Source organism: Carassius gibelio, chromosome A3 (genome assembly GCF_023724105.1).
Source record: "Carassius gibelio isolate Cgi1373 ecotype wild population from Czech Republic chromosome A3, carGib1.2-hapl.c, whole genome shotgun sequence".
NCBI lineage: Eukaryota > Metazoa > Chordata > Actinopteri > Cypriniformes > Cyprinidae > Carassius > Carassius gibelio.
In genome coordinates, this window is record NC_068373.1 from 18,901,084 (window position 1) to 18,921,165 (window position 20,082).

At 37.8% G+C, this 20,082-nt stretch overlaps 2 protein-coding genes and 1 long non-coding RNA gene across 3 annotated transcripts; 2 read left to right on the forward strand and 1 right to left on the reverse strand.

Annotated features, from left to right (window-relative positions):
- Positions 1-979: 979 nt before the first annotated feature.
- Positions 980-8,701, reverse strand: LOC127950857 (26S proteasome non-ATPase regulatory subunit 11A-like). Its single transcript, XM_052548209.1, has 13 exons — positions 8,537-8,701; positions 7,176-7,277; positions 6,629-6,825; positions 6,127-6,184; positions 5,826-6,020; positions 5,145-5,289; positions 4,985-5,045; positions 3,022-3,084; positions 2,805-2,930; positions 2,691-2,726; positions 2,480-2,531; positions 1,816-1,958; positions 980-1,715 (listed from the first exon to the last, which is right to left on the reverse strand). The coding sequence occupies exons 1-12, from the start codon at positions 8,622-8,624 to the stop codon at positions 1,816-1,818; spliced, it is 1,266 nt and encodes a 421-aa protein (XP_052404169.1). The 5' UTR covers positions 8,625-8,701; the 3' UTR covers positions 980-1,715.
- A 1,903-nt stretch (positions 8,702-10,604) lies between these two features.
- On the forward strand, positions 10,605-13,685 carry LOC127950865 (cyclin-dependent kinase 5 activator 1-like). The gene is made up of 2 exons (XM_052548218.1): positions 10,605-11,287; positions 12,062-13,685. Exon 2 carries the CDS (start codon positions 12,099-12,101, stop codon positions 13,020-13,022), a length of 924 nt encoding a protein of 307 aa, XP_052404178.1. The 5' UTR covers positions 10,605-11,287; positions 12,062-12,098; the 3' UTR covers positions 13,023-13,685.
- A 3,320-nt stretch (positions 13,686-17,005) lies between these two features.
- Positions 17,006-19,620, forward strand: LOC127942993 (uncharacterized). The gene is made up of 3 exons (XR_008149519.1): positions 17,006-17,261; positions 17,652-17,717; positions 18,319-19,620. It is a non-coding gene; the product is annotated as an uncharacterized LOC127942993 (long non-coding RNA).
- The last annotated feature ends 462 nt before the right edge of the window (positions 19,621-20,082 follow it).

The window sequence follows — 20,082 nt, forward strand, 5'->3', positions numbered from 1 at the left end:
CGTTTCAGAGAACAGTTTCAAAAAACGAAACGAGTCAGTTGTTCTTTACGTAATCACGTAGTACTTAATGAGGTCATGGAATGGCATGCTCGAAAACGTTCTAATAAGATAACACTTAAAACATACGTTATTAAGAGATACGGGCATAACTGACCTCTAGCTCGTATAATATATCTATAATCAAAAATATTTTATTACTACTAAATAAAACGTGGAATCGAAATTATTCAATTTAATGATTATTTTGCATTACAAAACTGAATATTTTATTATTATTGGGGCCCTATCAATCAAAACGTTTACTAGAATTGTTAATGGGTAAGATGCTTTATCAAACAGGGTGTTCTACACGTTTCAGATGTATCAACAAGCAAATCTCTTATAAGCAGTCATAGTAAGCTGTGAGAAGAAACAGTATTACACATCACTTTCATACAGACACAGAATAATTAGGGCCCGAGCACCGAGGTGCGAGGACCCTCTTGTATCTGCTTTGTTTTCTATTATTATTATTATTCCGCTTCTTCTTCTCCCGAATGAATCGCATTTTTGAGGGCTTAAACATGCTCAAAAAGTCATGAAAGTCATGAAACAAAATGGCTCGACAGCGCCACCTATACTAAGAAAATCAACAGCCTTCCAGCTATGTTTCACGTACATGCACGAAAATTGGCACACATATGTAACACACCAATACCTACAAAAAAGACTCTTGGAGCAAAATTCTAAACCCAAGAGGAAGATTGGAACATAGTGTATATGCAATGTACTTTGATATATTCCACTTATATTTATGACTTTAAATGCATATTTCTCACTGTTCACCTTTTTACTAATGCCACTCATTGGAGGGGAGCCCGGGTAAGAGGGCCCGTTCATCGCTGCTTGCAGCTTTAATTCAAATTAGAATTTTGTAGAGTGCAAGTGAAATCCCCAAAACATGCCAATCAGGTGATCTTGTACAGAAGCACTCAGAATCTTGTTTTCTTGGTGACTTTATTATGATTTTTAGCGTTATAAAAAAAGGGAAATAGCAGGACAGGCCATACAGAGGCGATTGGCAACATTATGTACAAAGAGGAAGATATAGGATGGTCAGGATGGGCCAGGGAGTGACAACAGTTTATGACCCCTTCCTGATGACAGCATCTTATCAGAATATTTCCACCAAAAATAAAAAGTCCAAGTATCTGTCTGCACAAGAGGTAGGCCTGAAATGAGGCCAGGGGCTTCTTTAGGGGACCGGAGTTTGGGCTAAAACCGTTCGAATGGTGATGCAGGGAATCTTGTTGACAGCTTAATACGATTGCCCCTGGATTGGCAAGGGAACTGAACCATTCTCATATCAGCTTTCCTCTATGAGAGATTTATGTATATACATTTCAAATAGAGTTACAATGCAAATGAGTTTTTATTTTTTGAAGATTCCCTGATGGCCTATTATAGGCACAGCCAATATTCAAAGAAACGCATTACCAGCAAAAATAAAAATAAAATGAAATAAGTGGACAAAAAAAAATCCCATGATCCCATGGTTGTTGAAGTTGTTTGAGGAATGTGGTAAAAAATGTCCAAGTGTAAGCCAGAGAGGACACAGCAGGAGTCAGTCCATTTTTGGGGTGTTAGACATTTTTTTGCAGTGTCTATATCACATCCCACTCCCTCAGAGTCCCTTACACTGGCCATGCTCTCAGCTGCAGGGTCCAATGCTCAACCTGCACAAAATAGATCAGCCAAGACAAGCCATTTTTCAACATGATGCCATGTCACTCTGAGGTGTATCAATATAATGCACAAAGCACACCATGCACTTGCCTATGTCAGTTTTTTGGCTTTGTTGTAGAGCGAGTCCACTACTTTGCTCATGTTCTGAATTGTTTCAAGGGCGGCTTCATACGTTTTGTCAACTGGAGGTTCGTCAAATACAATCAGGACACCTTCCCCTTGGTCAAGGATACCTAAAGGCATTAAGAAAGCAACACTATTACTCAAAGTGAATACATTTGGAGGCACCACAAATATTTCATTTTATACATGCATGTTTGACTAGGGCTGGATAAAAAAAAAAAACAGAACATAATATTCAGTGCATCCAGAAAATCCCAATTACTGAAATTCATTGCTTTTTTTTTAGCCATTTCTTGTAATATTCTTGTTTGAATCAGTCTGAAACACTGCTCTGTAGACTATAAAGTCCATTTTATTTTTTTCATGTTATTATTTTCAATCCAGTAAAGTTTCAGCTTTACCAGGTATTTGAAAGTATTCATAAATATTACTTTTGTAAACTTAAATGGTCCGAGGCAAACAGTCTCAAATAAATAAAAATCAATTACAGTGCATAATTTACAGCATTAGAGATAATTTATTTTATTTGTAACTAAAGTATACCCAAATAAATCTAAATCGCAATCAAATATGTACATCTGTATTGATACCCAGCACACTTCTCAAGTAAAAGATAAGGATGAGGGCACACCATGGAATTTCTGGTCTAGAATCATCTGTGACAGTTTCCTTTCAACATCCCCCTGAAGAGAAAAGAGAAAAAAAGATAATTGCTTACAGCAAAACAGCGCACAATACTGACATGCATGGCAATAAAAAGAACAGTGAGAATTTGCTTGCCATATAAAGCAACAGGTAGAAGGTACTGTTTTAATTGCAAACTTGAAGGGACGAGTCCTTACCATGGAGAGTTTTATTAGCTCAGAAATGTGTTCAATCTGTCGGAATGAGAACAAGGTTAGTACACAATGTTTTAAGCACACATTGCCTCCCACTCAGGTAAACCATGTCATTACCTGCACTCTGGAGAAGGGCTCGATGACCCTTATTAGGTTTTGTTCCAGCAGATTGTCATAGAGTGTGGCCAGGTGGGTGCTGATGATAGGATCATCCCGTAGCTCAGCTTTGTATTCCGTTAAAGCCTAAATGCAGATCAGAGAGTAGGACATTAAATGTAAAAAACAGGAGGTGGAATGAAAACATGGAAACATTAAGTCAGGGCATCTGACCCACCTTCTCAAAGTCTGCAAGTGACCTGTTCTTGCTGGCTTGGGCTACACATTTAAGTGCATCTGTCTACAGAAAGAGGGAGAAAGGACAAGTTAATCCACATAAAAGAAAAATGTTGCCTTGTCAAGCAGCACACAGGGTCAGGTGCTCTGGCTAATTGCATATAAGAATGGGAAAATGGTTGGATACTATGAAATGTGTGCTGCAGTCTGGGATGGTATTTTAATGTCAGTCTAAGTACCAGGTAAGTATCAGGCTCCTCCGCCCCAGGCAGTAATTTAATTCACAATACACTACTATTCAAAAGTTTAGGGTCAAAAGATCTTTTTAAAGATGTTTCTGAAAGAAGTCTCTTATGCTCACATAGGCTACATCTATTTGATCAAAAATAGTTAAACAGACCGTAATATTGTGAAATATTATTACAATAGAACAATAACGATTTTCTATTTTAATTCATTTTAAAATGCAATTTATTCCTGTGATGCAAAGCTGAATGTTCAGCAGACATTACTCCAGTCTTTAGTGTCACACGATCCTTCAGAAATCACTCTGATGTGCTGATTTGCTACTCAAAAAACATTTCTTACTATTATAGCTGTTGAACAACAGTGCTGCTAAATATACACTGTTGCCCAAATTATTATGCAAGTGACATATCAGTAGTATTTCGGTACAATAAAGAGTCAGATATTAGTTTGTGTTGTTTGGTATCAATCTCAGACTGGTTTGGTCAAGAGTTTGCCAGGTCTTAGTTAAATGAAAACCCCACTTAAAGAGGTTGTTCCGATTTAAGCAAGTCCCAGTTCTCATGAGATATGGTGAGGAAAAAAGAGCTTTCTGAAGATGAAAAGTATGAAACAATGCAATGTCTTGCAAAAGGTATCAAAACAAACAATACTTTGTTAAAAGCAAACAGAGATTATTAAACCGTCAAACGATTTGTGAGTGACCTAGAGCACAGAAGATCTTGGTCAGATGAAGATTTTTCAAGGAAAGTTTCTGTCAAACAAATTAACTGTATTGTAATGCCAGCTGTAAAAAAGCCAGTGCTGAGCAGCAGACAGGTGTTTGAAGCTACTAGAGTCTCAAGATCCTCTTCATGCAGACTGACAGTTGTGTGTAAAGCTGTGTTTCAGGCACTGCTAACCAAACCTCACAAATAGAAACCTGCACAGATTAAGACGCATGAAGAGGATCTTGAGACTCTAGTAGCTTCAAACACCTGTCTGCTGCTCAGCAATAGCTTTTTTACAGCTGGCATTACAATATAGTTCATTTGTTTGACAGAAACTTTCCTTAAATCTTCATCTGACCAAGATCTTCTGTGCTCCAAGTCACTCGTGAATCTATTGTCAATTAAAAAATCTCTATTTACTTTAAGCAAAATATTGTGTTTTGATGCATTTTGCAAGTTTCATACTTTTCATCTTCAGAAAGATCTTTCTTCCTCACCATGTTTCATGAAAACTGTGACTTGCAGACCAAACCAGTCCCAGATTGATACCAGTTAAGTGAAATTATGTTAAAAACACCACAAACAAAAATCGCACTCTTTATTGTACCCAAAATTGTTCGATATTCTGAATTTATTTGAACTTTTTTTGTAACATTATAAATGGCTTAAGTGTCACTCTTGATCACTTTGATGCCCCCTAGCTGAATAGAAGTATTAATTTCTTTAAAAAAAAAAAAAAAAAGTATTAAGCCCAAACTTTAAAGATAAGTGTAAACGGGCATTAAGTGCAGTTATTTACTACAATAAAAAGTTTAAGCATGGGAAGTTTTTTAACATAACATTTAAGATAATGTACATGCAAGAACATGCCTGATTTGTTTGTGGTAAATAACCATATCTGATTTTGACCTCAAACTATTATGAAAAAAACCCCCACAACAAATAACATCATAATGTGATCTGAGTCGCCGACTCTTTTCTTGCAGAAGTCATGGCTCAGACATCTACCTGTCTGCCGGCATATCTGAGGGCAAGCTTTCCACTGATCAGGGCCTGCACGTCCTCTGGCCTGTAAAAACAAACACATACAGCTTTAACATGCTCAGAGATTTTAATAAAGAGAGGGGGAAAAAAAAGGTGAGAGACAGTAGAAAAACCCAGTACTCACGAGTTGAGCATGATCTTGCAGAGGAGCATGTACTTGAGTGCAGTGATGGCACGGGGACTGTCGATAGAGTCATAGCCTTCAAAAGCCTCATAAAAGTATGAATAAGCCGTCTTCCAGTCCTTCTCCTCAGCAGCGTGAATAATGCCTGCAAGTGGAAAAGAGAGGATGTGATGCTCTCAGTACAATGACTATAGGTATATCCACAATTCTTATGTTGACAAATTGGGTAAATCATTTTAGTACACACAATCGGTTTTTAATTAGCTTACGCAATGAACTGAATTGACACTGTAACTTTACTTTGGCATTTACAAGCTTCCAAATGTGATTGCATATATGATTAATTAGGCCATGTGTTAAAAAGAATAAAAGATTAAAAACACTTGCAACTGACACACACCGAAGTGGAGGTGATGTAGCATTATAAGCAGCACTAAGCAGAAGCGTAGTGTCCATTCACAGCAAGCATTTGGAGACTGAGTGCATGTGTGCTGCATTAATACCTTTTCTATCAATGCATGTGAAACAATACAAATAAATATATTCTGAATAGCTGCTATTGTATCATGTTGAACAACAATTTAGATTTCAGTGTGGAGGAACATATTAGGTGTCATGCCTGGTTAGGACCAGTTAGGATGTGATAGTGAGGGTCTTTGTGGAAGGACTTTGGAAACGTACCTGACTGCATGTCTAGAGCAGCCTGCAGCTTTGGAGGGCAGTAGATGGCGTTTGCTGTGGTCCTGGCAGAGGTGAGAGCCGCTCTGGCCTTGGGCAAGTTGCTTAGTGCATGATATGTCTTGCTTTCCAGCAACTGGAGCTCCACCAGCAGAGCTTTATCATCCATCTTCTTCAGCTCTTGCAGGAGCTGAGTGCCTGATTGGCGATGAGGAGGAGGACAGTGGTTACAGAACGCAATTACATCGCTCAAGAATATGAATGCGTCAACAATAGGGGTGACAATGTTTTGTCAGGGACTCACCGAGCTGTAGAGCCTCTTGGTAACGTTTTGTCTCAAAGTATAAAGAGACCAGACGGGCCTAGAGGATTGCAGTAACAGTGATAAGAAATCAGAACTTGTGTGGCATATCGAACTCAAATCCGTTTAGTTTTAGTAGCACTGACAGCAAAACAATAACCAGAATCCAATGTTTGCAAACACTCTCCAAACAGCATTGATATGTGGTTAGAAATCTGATTCAAATCTGATTTGGGCTTTTGGACAGTAGTGTATACAACATCACAAAAAAAATGCACAATATTGAATGAATTTGTTTGAATACACTCAATCCTTCCTCATACAGTGGCCTGGTGACAGTCATGTCAAGATCACATCACCAGTCAAATACTAGTCACAGTAATACATTGTCCCAGCTCAACATAACACAAATAGGGTGCACCTTCTGAAAAAAGACTATTCTTGCAAAAGAAAGGATGATATTTACGGTAGCAAGCCTCTAATTCACAAAACTAGTTGTGCTCACCTCCAGGGCCTGTCGGAGAAAGGTCCTCTTCTCTGATTTGGCCCATTCAATGCACTCCAAACATAACTCCACCTCCTGACCAGTAGCTGCCTCCATGTCCAAGAACATATCGAGCAGAGAGCGCACCAACCGTGCTGCCTTTGCTTTGCTGATGGAGTTCAGGAATGGTCGGACATACTTCAGCAAACCTCCCAATTCTGCAAAATAAAACCAATACATGTGCAGTAGTTACTAACCTTGAAAAAAATAAGTAGCTGACTTCAAAAACATCAGATACATTAATATTAATACATTATTATGTGTGTATACTGATTGGGTCATGACTGTGACTAGATCAGTGATCCTCAAATCTGGCTCGCGAGATCCACTTTTCTGCCGAGTTTAGCTCTAACCCTAATCAAACACACTGGAGTTCGCTAATCAGTGTCTTCAGGATCATTAGAGAATCACAGGTAGGTTAGTTTGATTAGGGCCGGACTAAACTCTGCAGGAAAGTGGATCTGGCTCGCCAGATTTGAGGATCACTGCTCTAGATGAAGATGTTTACCAGCAGCTTGTCCAGTCTTGGCCAGCAGTCCGCCCAGCTCCAAGATACTCTGTTCTTTGACTCGCACAGCGTCTTCATCATTGTCTTGGATGTCTCGCTTGACTGTGAATGCATACGAAGCATATAATTTTACTATACAGGCAAGTTCATCTTGGGCTTCATGATCTTCAGCTAAATTACTAGTTAAACTGGTGTGCTTCAAAGGCTGTTGATAACAGCAAGTGAACATGGATAACTTAATAAAACAGTAGCAGATTTTTTTTTTTTCATTTATAGAAATGTAGATTCCCTAAAGATGCCCCAAGCTAAATTAATTCAAATTTTAAAGCAGATAAAAAGAAGAATACATTGAAACTATCTAAATTACTTAATTATAATTATTTTAGAGATTTTTTTGTCTATGTATGCTGCTTGGATTTACGGTGTATAACAAACTCTATCTGTTTGTTATATGAAGAGATAAAAAAAGAAGAAAAAAAAGAGTTAAACTTGAAAGATGATATTCGCAGCAGATTTAAAAAAAAATGGTGTGGCATGCTATCAAATTATCCGTGACAAGCTAACACGTATCAAACTTGAAGCCAAACAAAATTTGCTGATTGTCAAATCATAGCAGAACCAAGAGATAAGAGAAAATAAGTAAGTTATTTGACTACTGAACGTAAATGTAAATAACCTGTCAATCATGTTACTGACTCATATCTGCCACAATTTAGTTAAAAGGACATTTCTCGGACGTTGTTGAAATTAACTGCCTTCCCACTAACGTTACATTAATTTATACCTAAATGTTATAAGAATAGACCAAAATATATCACTAAGTTAGCTAGCGAAACTAACGCAATTTCTTAGGCAAAGTTGTGGTAGTTTCTTCAAACGACAATTGTGTAGAAAACGTCAAGTCATTTCTCTAATTGTACATATTTCAACACATTTATGCGGCCGATCACATAAACACTTATATATGCCTGTTTTTCCAAACACATTCAGATCAGTAACTGTTACATAGATTCGCGTTCTTTGGCTACCGTTAACTGTTTACACTGGTGGTAGCTCACTGAAAATGGCCTTTTCTTCCACTACTGGCTACGAACAGAAACTTCTACATTTGAGGACAAAGTCTAAAAGAGTGTAGCAGCTCTTCTGAAACGTTAACAGTTAGTAGGAGTACAGTGTTTTTGTCCAGCTATAAGTTAGTCTTTCTCACTTCTGTCACAGTGAGTCAGCAGCATGAAACCGGCTAACACATTTAGCTGCTGTTCTACAAATCACATGAGACATGATCCTTGTGTCGGAAGCACAGCCTCTTCTGCTAAAATCACACAAGCTGTTCAAAGGCCGCAGGGACACAGGACGCTTACCGATAGCATGTAAAATGTCAATGGACGCATTCCGATCCGTGCTGAGCATCGACTGTGCTCTCTGAAACTCTACCGCCGCAGCCGCCATCTTACCAATTCACCAATTGCCTGATTCACATAACAATCATGATTACACACGCTACCGGAAGCGCAGCTGAGGCACGCTGGGAGATTGAGTCCACGGAGACAGTAGGCGCTTGGTTTGCGTTTAGCTAAAAATTATCAGTAATATGTGTTTTTTTTTTAAATAAACAATTACGAGCCAATTTTATTTTCACACAGTGAGCAATTTATGTATGCTAAATTCTCAAATTCTCAATTGTTTTAGCACATAATACATTTAGGACTTTTAATCTATATATTCTTTTCTCACTCGCTCACTTTTCTCACGCTTCTAAAATTCTTCAAACTTAATTTAAACCAGTAAAACCATATCCCTGATAGCACACGTACATCACGGAGATGTCTATTTGATGCATTCACTGCAAAACATTTTTCTCCTCTGCAATAGGTCTATATAGGATGTTTCCTATCAGATGTCAAACAGACGTTTTGAAAATGTCTTTAAGATGTTTATGATTTAGAATGTATTAAAACAGACATCTTAAAGATGTCTATCTGATGTTTGTACTCAGCAGATGCTTTCCAGATGAAGCGATCTTTAACAGACATATTGCAGACGTAGGCTACATGTGCTATCTATGTTGTGAAATCTAAAAAAAATTCTCATAATGAAATACAATAAATACAGAAGTTTTTGAGAACCTGCACTGCAGCAACATGCTCGTGGAAGAGCAATTGGAAGGAGTGTAAGAATACGCGGTGGTGGTAGAGGAAGAAATAATCGAGGAAGAGGTGGAAATAGTCAGAGTTTTTTTCCCCATGAATGTTATTTGTTGTTTGTGTATTTGTGGTAATACACAAATTTGAAATGTAAAGTGAAATCTTGTTACTCTTGTCAGTTACTTTACATGTACAGTAAATACACTTGTATTGTGTATATACACATGAAGTACAAAAATAAACACTGTAAAAATACAAATGTTCATAGACTTCTTTTTTTTTCTACATGCTATTGAATTTTCTCAAAAGAATATGAGATTTTTGTTTAAACCCTTAATTTTGTGGTGACTGTGGTGGTGAAAAAACAACTAAACATTTTGACCAGTGTGGGTCACACAATGACAAAAATACTTTAGATTTTGGTGGCCTTGGCCAAATTATTGACACAATAACTAGGTTTTGAAGCATGAATTAAATGTTTTGGGTGAGTAACTACATTTTGCAGACATGCTATAAAGTTTTGAAGTTCCTGCAAACAGTTGTGACATTTGCACTCACAGTTTAGAGAATGTTAAGACTGTTTCGAAAAATGTGCCAAGGCAATTGAGAAAAACTGTAACTGCTGTGCCAAGCAAAAAGTAAAGGTAAGGAGAAGTGTGTGATAGTTTTGGAAAACTGAACCAAGTATTGACAAAAAATGTGTCCTAGCGATTGTAAAAAATATTTTGTTGTTTGATGCAAACTGTCTTAAATGCTGTAAGTGACTGAATTTTGGAGAATTTTCTTGCATCACGTCATATATGTAGCCTGATAGACAGACAGACAGATAGACAGATAGATAGATAGATAGATAGATAGATAGACAGACAGACAGACAGACAGACAGACAGACAGACAGACAGATAGATAGATAGATAGATAGATAGATAGATAGATAGATAGATAGATAGATAGATAGATAGATAGATAGATAGATAGACAGACAGACAGATAGACAGATAGATCTGAAGTTGATCTGAGATTTAATCTGAAGTACTGTTTCATCAATGACTTCAGGATGAGATAAGCTTAAAAATATGCACTTAAAAGGGTGTAACACACTCAGATGGGTCGCCATTAAAACTAACTGATTGAAAAACTGTTGCTTACTATTAAAAGGTCAGAGCAGGATGATTGGATCAGCAGAAGAGACTGAGAGAGAGTGTGGGTGGGTGAGAGAGAGAGAGATCTGAGGGGGTGGGGGTTGCCCATTCATGTCAATGCGCCAGAGCTCTACAAAGCCTCGGCGACATTACTGCACATCAGGATTTAATTTAATCTGTCTCGAGCGTTGCGTGAGAGATTTTTACACTCTTTGGGTTTTGATTAATTAATCTGTGTCAACAGCTGTAAAAACAGGGCGTCTAAAGTCAAACGTCCACCTTTCATGTTCAAGCTCAGGAGGTGTTATAACAGATGCTGGGGCTGTGGAGAGCGATGTCAGCGCACACATGACGGACAGCATGGACAGATAACCAGAGGGAGCTCAGCCAAGTTCCCACCCATCTGAGACTCAGCATCTCCATAAGAGAGCACCAATGCGTCCACCCCCCGAAAAATAATGAACGCAATTCATCGACTTCATTAAGGGATTAGTCTTTAGACCTTTATTTTTAAGAATTTCCAGTAACATTCAAGTGTAGCGTGTTATTCATACGCCTGCGCAGTTCAGCAAGGATATCACAGACGAGCAGATGTGTAACAGAGCCGAGATTCATTTTGATGAAAGAGAAAAACAACAGAATTGCCATGTATTGAGGGTTTTACGTGGGAAGACGTGGCGTGCATCTGGGAAGAAACATTAGCAACCAAAGAATCCTGATCATCTTGCAGAGCTGCTTTACGTAGAAGCATTATTTCATCGCCGACATCCCATTTTCAGCACCTTGGACAACGACGAGCACGCTTCACAGTGCGAGGGAGAAAAGGGTAATCGACGAATATTTCTATATTTAACAGATCTTCTTCTTCTCTATCTACATTTATCAGCACGAGGGAGATTAATTGATTAGTAGGCTGAGTAACAAATATTTTCTATGTAGCCTATAACCTATTTATGCTTGTTTTGAATCAAATTATCTTCATTTCAAAAACGCCTTTAAGGGGCTGCTCTTAAATAGTTCGCGAAATGTGAAAATCTCTATTGTACCGTCCAAACGAGCCCGTCGTTATAAAGATTATATCTTGATTTACAACAGCTCGTTTTGTCTGAAGCGTGATGTTCTCATTTCCTCGCGTTGACCTGCTAAACGCATTGAAGATCTCGATCAATTATGAGTTCATAAACGTGTTAAAGCTCAAATTGAATCATTTTTTAGTCAGCTAACAATTTCTAATTGATTTTTCTTACGAATAGATATGAATTTGGGAATGAATGTGTTTACATTCTTGCCTTCCATTTTGAAGCTAAGATGGATGCTTTCGCATTTTCTGCTTAATCTCATGGTGAATAGCAAATCAGAGGTTCAGTTCAGTAGGAAAAAAAAAGAAACATTTATCTGTATGTCTCAAAATATAATTGTAAGATTTTTACATTTGGTTTTCTATACACACTTTTCAATATATATATATGTACATATATATACAGTTCTTCTATATTTTGCACGTGTGTGTGTATGGTGGTATCATCAAAATCATTGCTTATTTAGATCTGGAAACAGTACTGTGTCTCTAAACATCCATATTTATTTATTTTATGGACAGATTCCGTATCTAAAGACCCTGTGATAATCAAGGCAACATGGGAACTGTGCTCTCAGTGTCCCCAAGCTACCGAAAGGCAGGGCTGTTTGATGAAATACCACCCCCACTGGCACATTATACAGCTGTGCAGAACAGTAAAAACGCAAAGGACAAGGGCCTGAAACGGCAGTCACTCATCAATGTACTGCCATGGAAGCGTATTGTGGCAGCTTCGGCCAAGAGAAAAGGTTCTAAGAAGCTGGCCTCTGGGGACAGTCAAGATGAAGAGAGCCTGGGCACCCTTAACAGCCAAAATCTGAAGAAGTCCCAGTCCTGTGCCAACCTCTCCGGCTTTGCCCAGGACCCGGCCGTGAGCTCCATTCCCACATCGAAAACCACCACCAATGTGGCCTCCACTGCGAAGAGGACCTCCATCACCGGATCAGTGGGCCAAGCGACTAACGCGGGCACACCCAAAAGAGTAATCGTGCAGGCTTCCACCAGCGAGCTCCTGAGGAGCCTGGGCGAGTTCCTGTGCCGGCGCTGCTACCGACTGAAGCGCCTCTCCCCAGCCGACCCTGTTCTGTGGCTACGCAGCGTGGACAGGTCCCTTCTGCTGCAGGGCTGGCAGGACCAGGGCTTCATCACCCCGGCTAACGTGGTCTTCCTCTACATGCTCTGCCGTGAGGTCATTTCGGGCGAGGTGTCCAGTGAGCGTGAGCTTCAAGCTGAGCTGCTCACTTGCCTCTACCTGTCCTACTCCTACATGGGAAACGAGATTTCATACCCGCTCAAGCCCTTCCTGGTGGAGACGGATAAGGATGCCTTCTGGAATCGCAGTCTGGCGATCATCAACCGCATGAGTACCAAAATGCTCCAGCTTAACTCTGACCCGCACTACTTCACACAGGTTTTTGCTGACCTGAAAAATGAAAGTCAAAAGGAGGAGGAGAGCAAGCTGCTTATAGGCCTGGATCGATAAGTAAGGCACCTGTGCATAAACAGAGAAAAATAATGTGCATAAAAAGTTTGTGCACAAAATTTTATTTTTATTAGTATTAAAAAAACTTCTGATAGTTTTGAAGCTTATTTGTAGCAATGAATGCCACTAGATTGGCCATTCTAAGGAATAGTTCACCTACAATGAAATGTTTTTTAATTTTTTACTCATCTTTAGGCCATCCAAGATGAGACTGAGATTTATAGAAATTGAGCATTACATCACTTGCTCACCAATGGTTCCTCTGCTGTGAATGGGTGCCGCTGGAATGAGAGTCCAAACAGCTGATAAAAACATCATAGTTATCCAGAAGTAATCCACAAGACTCGAGTCCATCAGTTAATGTCTTGTGAAGTGAAAAGCTGCGTGTTTGTAATAAAAAAAAACTCACCGTTAAGACTTTAATCTAAAATAAGAATCTTCTATCCATATATTATTGCTTTCTCCAGTGATCAGAAGAGAAACCAGGAGAGAAACGTGCACAGTTAAAGAACCATTTACATGTGAAATGCCATTCTAAACAAAGATGTTGGTGGATTTTGATATTAATGGACAATGGGGGATGGACTTTTTCACCGGAGGAAGCTTTAATATGAATTATGGACTAACATTTTAAAGTTAAAATGCCTTAATAATAAATTTGTATCTTACAAACATTCAGCTTTTCTCTTCCCAATGCATTCATTGAAGGACTGGAGTCATGTGGATAATTTGGATGTTTTATCAACTGTTTGGACTCTAATAATGGTGGCACCCATTCACTGCAGAGTGTATATATATATATTGGTAAGCAAGTGATGTAATGCTGAATTTCTCCACAAACTCATCTACATCACGGATGGCCTGAGGGTGGGTAGTAAATGTTCAGCAAATTAGCATTTTTGAGTAAACTATTCCTTTAAGATCTGACCAAGATTCAGGACAACACCTTCCTAAACAACAAGGTGTTCATTGACTGGTCTTGAGGCGTTCCTGAAGTCAACGGATCAACTGCAGGATATACCGACCGTGCAGCATGTGGACCTTTCCAAGTGATTCCATCCATACAAAAACATGAGCAGCAGTCTTTATGGCTCCCAATAAAAAAAGCTTCTTGACTCTCAAAAGAGACTGAACAGCATTAATTGAAAAGCACAGCTTGTGCTGTATTCTCACAACAAATTGAGTAGTTTGAAAACGAGAGCCAAGCTAGCAACACTTTCAAAATGATACAAACCAAAGACTTCAGTCTGACCTTCTGCGATTTGTACATTGACAAAAAACCTCCACATTGATGAAGTGATGTATGAGGTCCATGAACTGCTGCTCTTGCATGGCATCACGTTTTCAACATGTTAACATTTGTTTAGCATATCTTAGTGGCCTTTATAGAAGGTCTGGGTCTTAAACTGCTGCAGTTTCAAGGCCATTTAATCTGGTGGTCTGTCCAAGGGACATTCTTTTAAGGAAATTTATGAGCTAAAATGATTGAAAATGTATGATGAAGAAACAACTGCATAGCTTCCAAAAGAACAGAATCTTTTACCTTGAGCAGGAGATGTGTTTTCCAAGTTGGCTACCTATTGTCATCATGAAAAGAACTGAAACGTCTAATAGGGAAACAAACAAATGGAGAGGTAGATATTTGATGTATTTTCAGCAGCAAGTACTGTATGTTCTTATACGGGTGTTAATGCATGCTTCTTTGACCAACCACACACTTTTTAAAGATATTTGTTTATGATTTGATGGTCACAGTTTTTGTATGACATTCTTTTGGACAGGGTTCCAAAGATAATGTGCCATAAAGACATAAAAGTTATAAAAGTCAGCTAGAAGTACACTAAGTTTTTGTAGCCTTCTCATTATGAAAGGGATATTTTTGAAGGAGCAAAGGAGAAGGGACATTATGGAAAGACTTGAGCGGAAGACATACAATGTCACAAATATTTTGTTAAAAAAGAAAGGAAAAATTAGAAAATTGCCATGTTTTAGTTCATCATAGGTCCAGGATACTATTTTCATAATTATTAACCCTACAGTTATTTTAAATACACAAAAGCCCTATATCAGATACAATAAACTATAAAAACCAGTACAAAACATAACAGTGCAAGGGTCACATGCAAAATTAACCATAAATAGCCATTGTTAATTAAGTTAGAAAAGGATTTTTTTACAGTTTTAAGTCAGCCTGTTTAAAGAAAGCACTTACAAACATGATAAGTGTTTATTTAACCCAAAATGCTTCTTTTAAATCTTTTTTTCTGCATTTTCATGCTCTCTCATGGAATTTGAGAGGACAGTTGATTTTGCTTCCATAATTTGAAACAAATTGCAAACCAGTGTTAATATTATATTGGTTGCTGATGAGATATTTTGAAGTGATGTGATCAGTAATCATCCTGAGAACGAGGTGCAGTCATTCTGTGAATGAGAGATTTTTCTCGATACATTGCTCACTCACTATTCAAGCTTCAACATGTGTTGTTAGAAGTGATGAACTGATGGAGGAGGGACTTTAAAGCAGTTCACATGTGTATTCTTAACATTTACAAAGTGTGCTTTGAATAGATTTTTGAGGGGCTTCTATAGAAGTACAGCAGCTTTTCAATATGCAAATGAGGAGATACTGATGACATAAAAATGAATTACCTGTAGCACACAAAAACTGATGAAATCAGCTCAGATGGCAGGTCATCTGATTGCACTACATTTAGCAATATGCACATTTGAGGTTTTAAAGATCAATGACAGACAAAAGTTAACAGAAACCCATTTATTTGTCTTTTGTCAGTTAAAATAGCTCCCTTTTTCCGTTTCTGTATAGGATCATTTAAACAAAAGTCTATTTACATACTTCCGATCACTTGCTGATAACACATTTACATTTATTCCCCATATTTGGTGTTTGGCCTCATTCTGATAAAACACTGATGGTGCTATTAATGCAGATATCACATATTACCCATAACGAGATCTTTCTAATTGGTAAGCTGAATGTAGTGAAGTTTTGTGTATAAGGCAAAAAGACTGGACATTTATTGATGCTAGAACAAAACTGGCTCTGTTGGTAGAACGGGATACTGGATGTGAAACTGGCCATAATATTTTGGTGTGGAGAAAGGCCATTAATTACTACTCTGTTCTTGTCATAGATAATGAAAGAGGCAAAATGTGTTATGTTTTATAAAAATTTTGTGGTTGATGTAACATTTTTCTTCTTCTTCACAAAAAAAAAAAAAAACAAACAAACAAAAAAACAGCTGTACAGCAACAAAAGACTGAAATATGGTTTTCTCTTTTCTTTGTTTCAAGCTGTGTGAACTTTATTGATCAAAATAAAACAAAAATTAGATGTAACTAATATATTTAAAGAAGCAATCTGTTACAGTATATGGGTGTGTATGAATATGAGTTTGTGCAATGACTTTGGTCAACTCTTCTATCTACTTTATATAAAAATGTGCATTTGCAAGCAAAAGCATTGATTGTGTATCTTGTTTTTATTCAAATTCATATACAAATGGCTTCCTATACCTTTTCAAGTTTTCCTATTTTATTTTAGTTATTTTTAAACAGCTTTAATTGTATTTCAGTGTATTATTTTTAGTTTCAGTAATTGTAGTACTTAAATACAATGTATTTATTTCATAATTTTAGTCCTTGAATTTATATTTTATCTTATTTTATTTCAGATTTATTTTTCAGTTAGTTGCCAAGGCAACGCTTCTATTTTTTTACTTCTTGACTTACTGCTTGATATTTGCACAACATAGTTTAATTTCTTACATATATCTGATATTTGTCTCCTAAATATTTTTCTATTTTTTTATTTTCTATTATTTCAGCCTCAGCACACATTACATATAAGACACAAGCACGTGCAACCCATTGACTAGTAATGAGGGGTAACTGCAGTATTACGTAACTCAACATGGGTGCACATCACAATGCAGCAAACTGCCATCTGCTGGAGAATGAGCCGCGTCCGAAATCGCATACTTCCATACTATATAGTAGGCGAAAAACAGTATGCGAAGCAAGTAGTATGTCCGAATTCTCAGTATTCGAAAAACAGTAGGCGAGATGTACCCGGATGGCCTACTACTTCCGGCCGAATTCCGTAGTATGCATAGGATGGACACTTCTCTATCCCATGAGGCACCGGGAGAGGGCTCGTCATACTCATATTCGAAAATAACGGAAAATCGGAGGATCGTGACGCCGCTGTTTTGAAGTGTAAGTACCTTATGGATAAACGCTGTTCATTGTGGTAAAAGTGTACTTGTTTAACATAATCCAAGTAAACGACTGATTTGTTAAAGCTTTACACATTGTAAACTGATGAGACTATTTTGTAAATTGAGTTAAAAAATATGTTTAATAATCATTATCGATCAGAGGCTGTGCCTCAGCTTGTTAAGGCTGTTTCTACAGACGGCTCGTTAAGTAATTTAATGATATAAAGTTACAAAATTTTAAGTAATTGAAACGAGTTAATTTACATTTTACTAGTGTTGATATTTTGATTAAAAAAATTGTTGGATAACTTACAAAGCAAACTATTGTAGGTGCCTCAGTCTGATTATAAATCATCAGTAATGTGTAAATCCTGTTCTGATGTTACAGAGACTGATGAACACACTCTTGTTCTCATCCACTGATGAAACCCTATTCACTGGAAACCATAATTCAGTAAGTATATAAATTAAAATTAATCTTAACTACACACACTCTTTACATGTATTTATGTTAGAATCATCACTGATTTATGCTGTTTTTTTTTTATTATAATATGAATTTCCAGGTATTTCCAGTTGCTATTTTGTCAGTTGCAAAGTACTTAATAGCAAATAACTTTTGAAGCAGTTGTGTGCACTGATTTTGTAGCAGTTTCCAGTTGTTTTTTTAACATCTGAAGAATGTTGTCTTGAGAATGGGTGCCACACTTTAGAGAAATACTCATACAAATTATTCTCTTTATGTATTTATTTATTTATTTTTTCTACATGGATAAGAGCACAAAGCTTCAGACAAAACCACATTAACATTTTCATAAAGTAGTATAATAGAGCTTAAAGCAACAGCAAAAGGGAATTTCTTTAGACGTTTCTATAATAATGTCAGGAAAATAAACTTCAGCAGCTTAATTTCAATAACGTTTAAATTTAAATACATGTGTATTTATACATATTTATGTGATTTTATAGTATTTATATTTCTTAAAAAACTAATACATGTATATCTTGATTTGACAGTCTTAAAATTAGTCTTAACCTGTTCGACTGTCCTACAGGTAATCTGCTCTTGAAGAGCTGCACACGGTCGTCTGCTGTGACACAGCTGTGGACAGATTGTCCCGCACATGCTCTCCTGTGCTGACTTCTGTGTTTTGGGGTTCCAGTGTATCATCGTCATGATCCTCCACAACTTCTGGATCAGCAATGTCCGCATTCAGAAGATGGAGGTTGTGGAGCACTGCACAGCATGCAACAACATCTGCACAAAAGCAGAACTCACTTCCAGGGCCTTGAAGAAGAAGAAGATGGAGCACAGCTGGTCTTCATCATCCTGAAGGCTCTCTCAACAATGTTCTGTGCACGAGCATCATTGGTGTTGAATCAAAGCTGTGCAGGATTGTGTTCAGACTCTCTGTCTGCTGTGATGAGGCAGATGTGTGCACTCAAACAAGGATACCCACCATCTCCCAGGATGTGTTTTCCTGCAGGTGGATAGGCCTCCAGAGTTCTTCAGCACCCTGGCATCATACACAGACCCGGGATACTCAACAAAGATATCAAGGTACTTCCCATGGTGGTCACCTGCAGCTGAACAGAATGAAACCACTTCCTGTTGAAATAACATTGGGCTTCACTTGCTGGAGGTTCAGTTTGTATGTGACAGCCATCTATTGTTCCAGCTACCAGAAGAAAAGCTGCTTCCACTGCCTGTCATCTGTGGTGGAGAAGGCAATCAGCCTCCTCAAAATCCCCATGACAGACCTGCTCATTCTGTGCACAATGTTATGCAGCTCTTGGATGTCAAAGGCCAGGGACAGCAGTCTGTATGATGCTGTTCACAGTCTGTAAATGTCTAGTTTTTGTTTTTTAGAATAAAATTTCAATAGGTTACACATTTTTTTGCTGATATATCTATATCTAACTATATATATTTATATATGTGTTTATATTGTCTATAATGTATATATTATGTATGTATTTATGTATATATTGTGATGTGTGTGTGTTTCTGTGTATATTTCTATAATGTATTTGTGTGTATTTATGTGTGTGTGTGTGTGTGTGTGTGTGTATTTGTCTAAGCATTCATTCAAGTTTATTAATTTATGTTCGTTTTGTGTAATTTTATTTGTATTTATTTATTACAATAAATTACTTTATATCCTTACATAAAATCAGTCTGTCATTCTGTTCACAGCTGTAGCTGCTGTTATTCTGAGGTAGAAAATTAAAAGCTAAATTTATTTTAGTAAAGGATTTACAAGCTGTCAACGAAGGCATGATCTGCGAACAGCTGACCGACGCCTGCTTTGAATTGTTAATTCAAACGACATAAAAACCCAGATGAAAGTGGTAAGAAAAACATCACCGATGTTCGCTCAGTAGATTGGGCTCTTTAAATTTACGCGCTTTTGTGACGACGTATGTCATGTGACAATGTCAACATGGCGAAGTACGTCCGAATTCCATTCATACTACCCACATTCATACTATATAGAACGTACTTTTGTAACGGTCGAGTAGTACGTTCAAATTCAAATGTAGTACCCAGTATGCAGTATTCGATTTCGGACGCAGCTCATGTCACAGACTTAATGAAGAAGCTTGTGTTTTCACATCAGTGGCTGTGTCCAAATTCAGGGTCTGCATCCTCCTTAGGATCCTTCCTACCCGGTTGAAGGAGGATGGGTCCTCCGACGACCGCAAAAACCGGAAGTCGGTGTTTGTGAATTTGGACAGCCTACACTTCTTTCAGTTCCCTCCCTTAACCGTTGCTCATATCCTGTCGCCTAGCAACCGTGACAGCGCCAAGCAAGACG

Excerpts from the sequence above, each read along its gene's own strand:
- LOC127950865 (XM_052548218.1), top strand. The coding sequence starts at position 12,099 with ATGGGAACTGTGCTCTCAGTGTCCCCAAGCTACCGAAAGGCAGGGCTG.
- LOC127950857 (XM_052548209.1), bottom strand. The coding sequence starts at position 8,624 with ATGGCGGCTGCGGCGGTAGAGTTTCAGAGAGCACAGTCGATGCTCAGC. Across the intron at positions 7,278-8,536 it reads TGACATTTTACATGCTATCG|TCAAGCGAGACATCCAAGAC; the intron begins GTAAGCGTCCTG and ends ATGCATTCACAG. Across the intron at positions 1,959-2,479 it reads TCTAGACCAGAAATTCCATG|GTATCCTTGACCAAGGGGAA; the intron begins GTGTGCCCTCAT and ends TAATGCCTTTAG.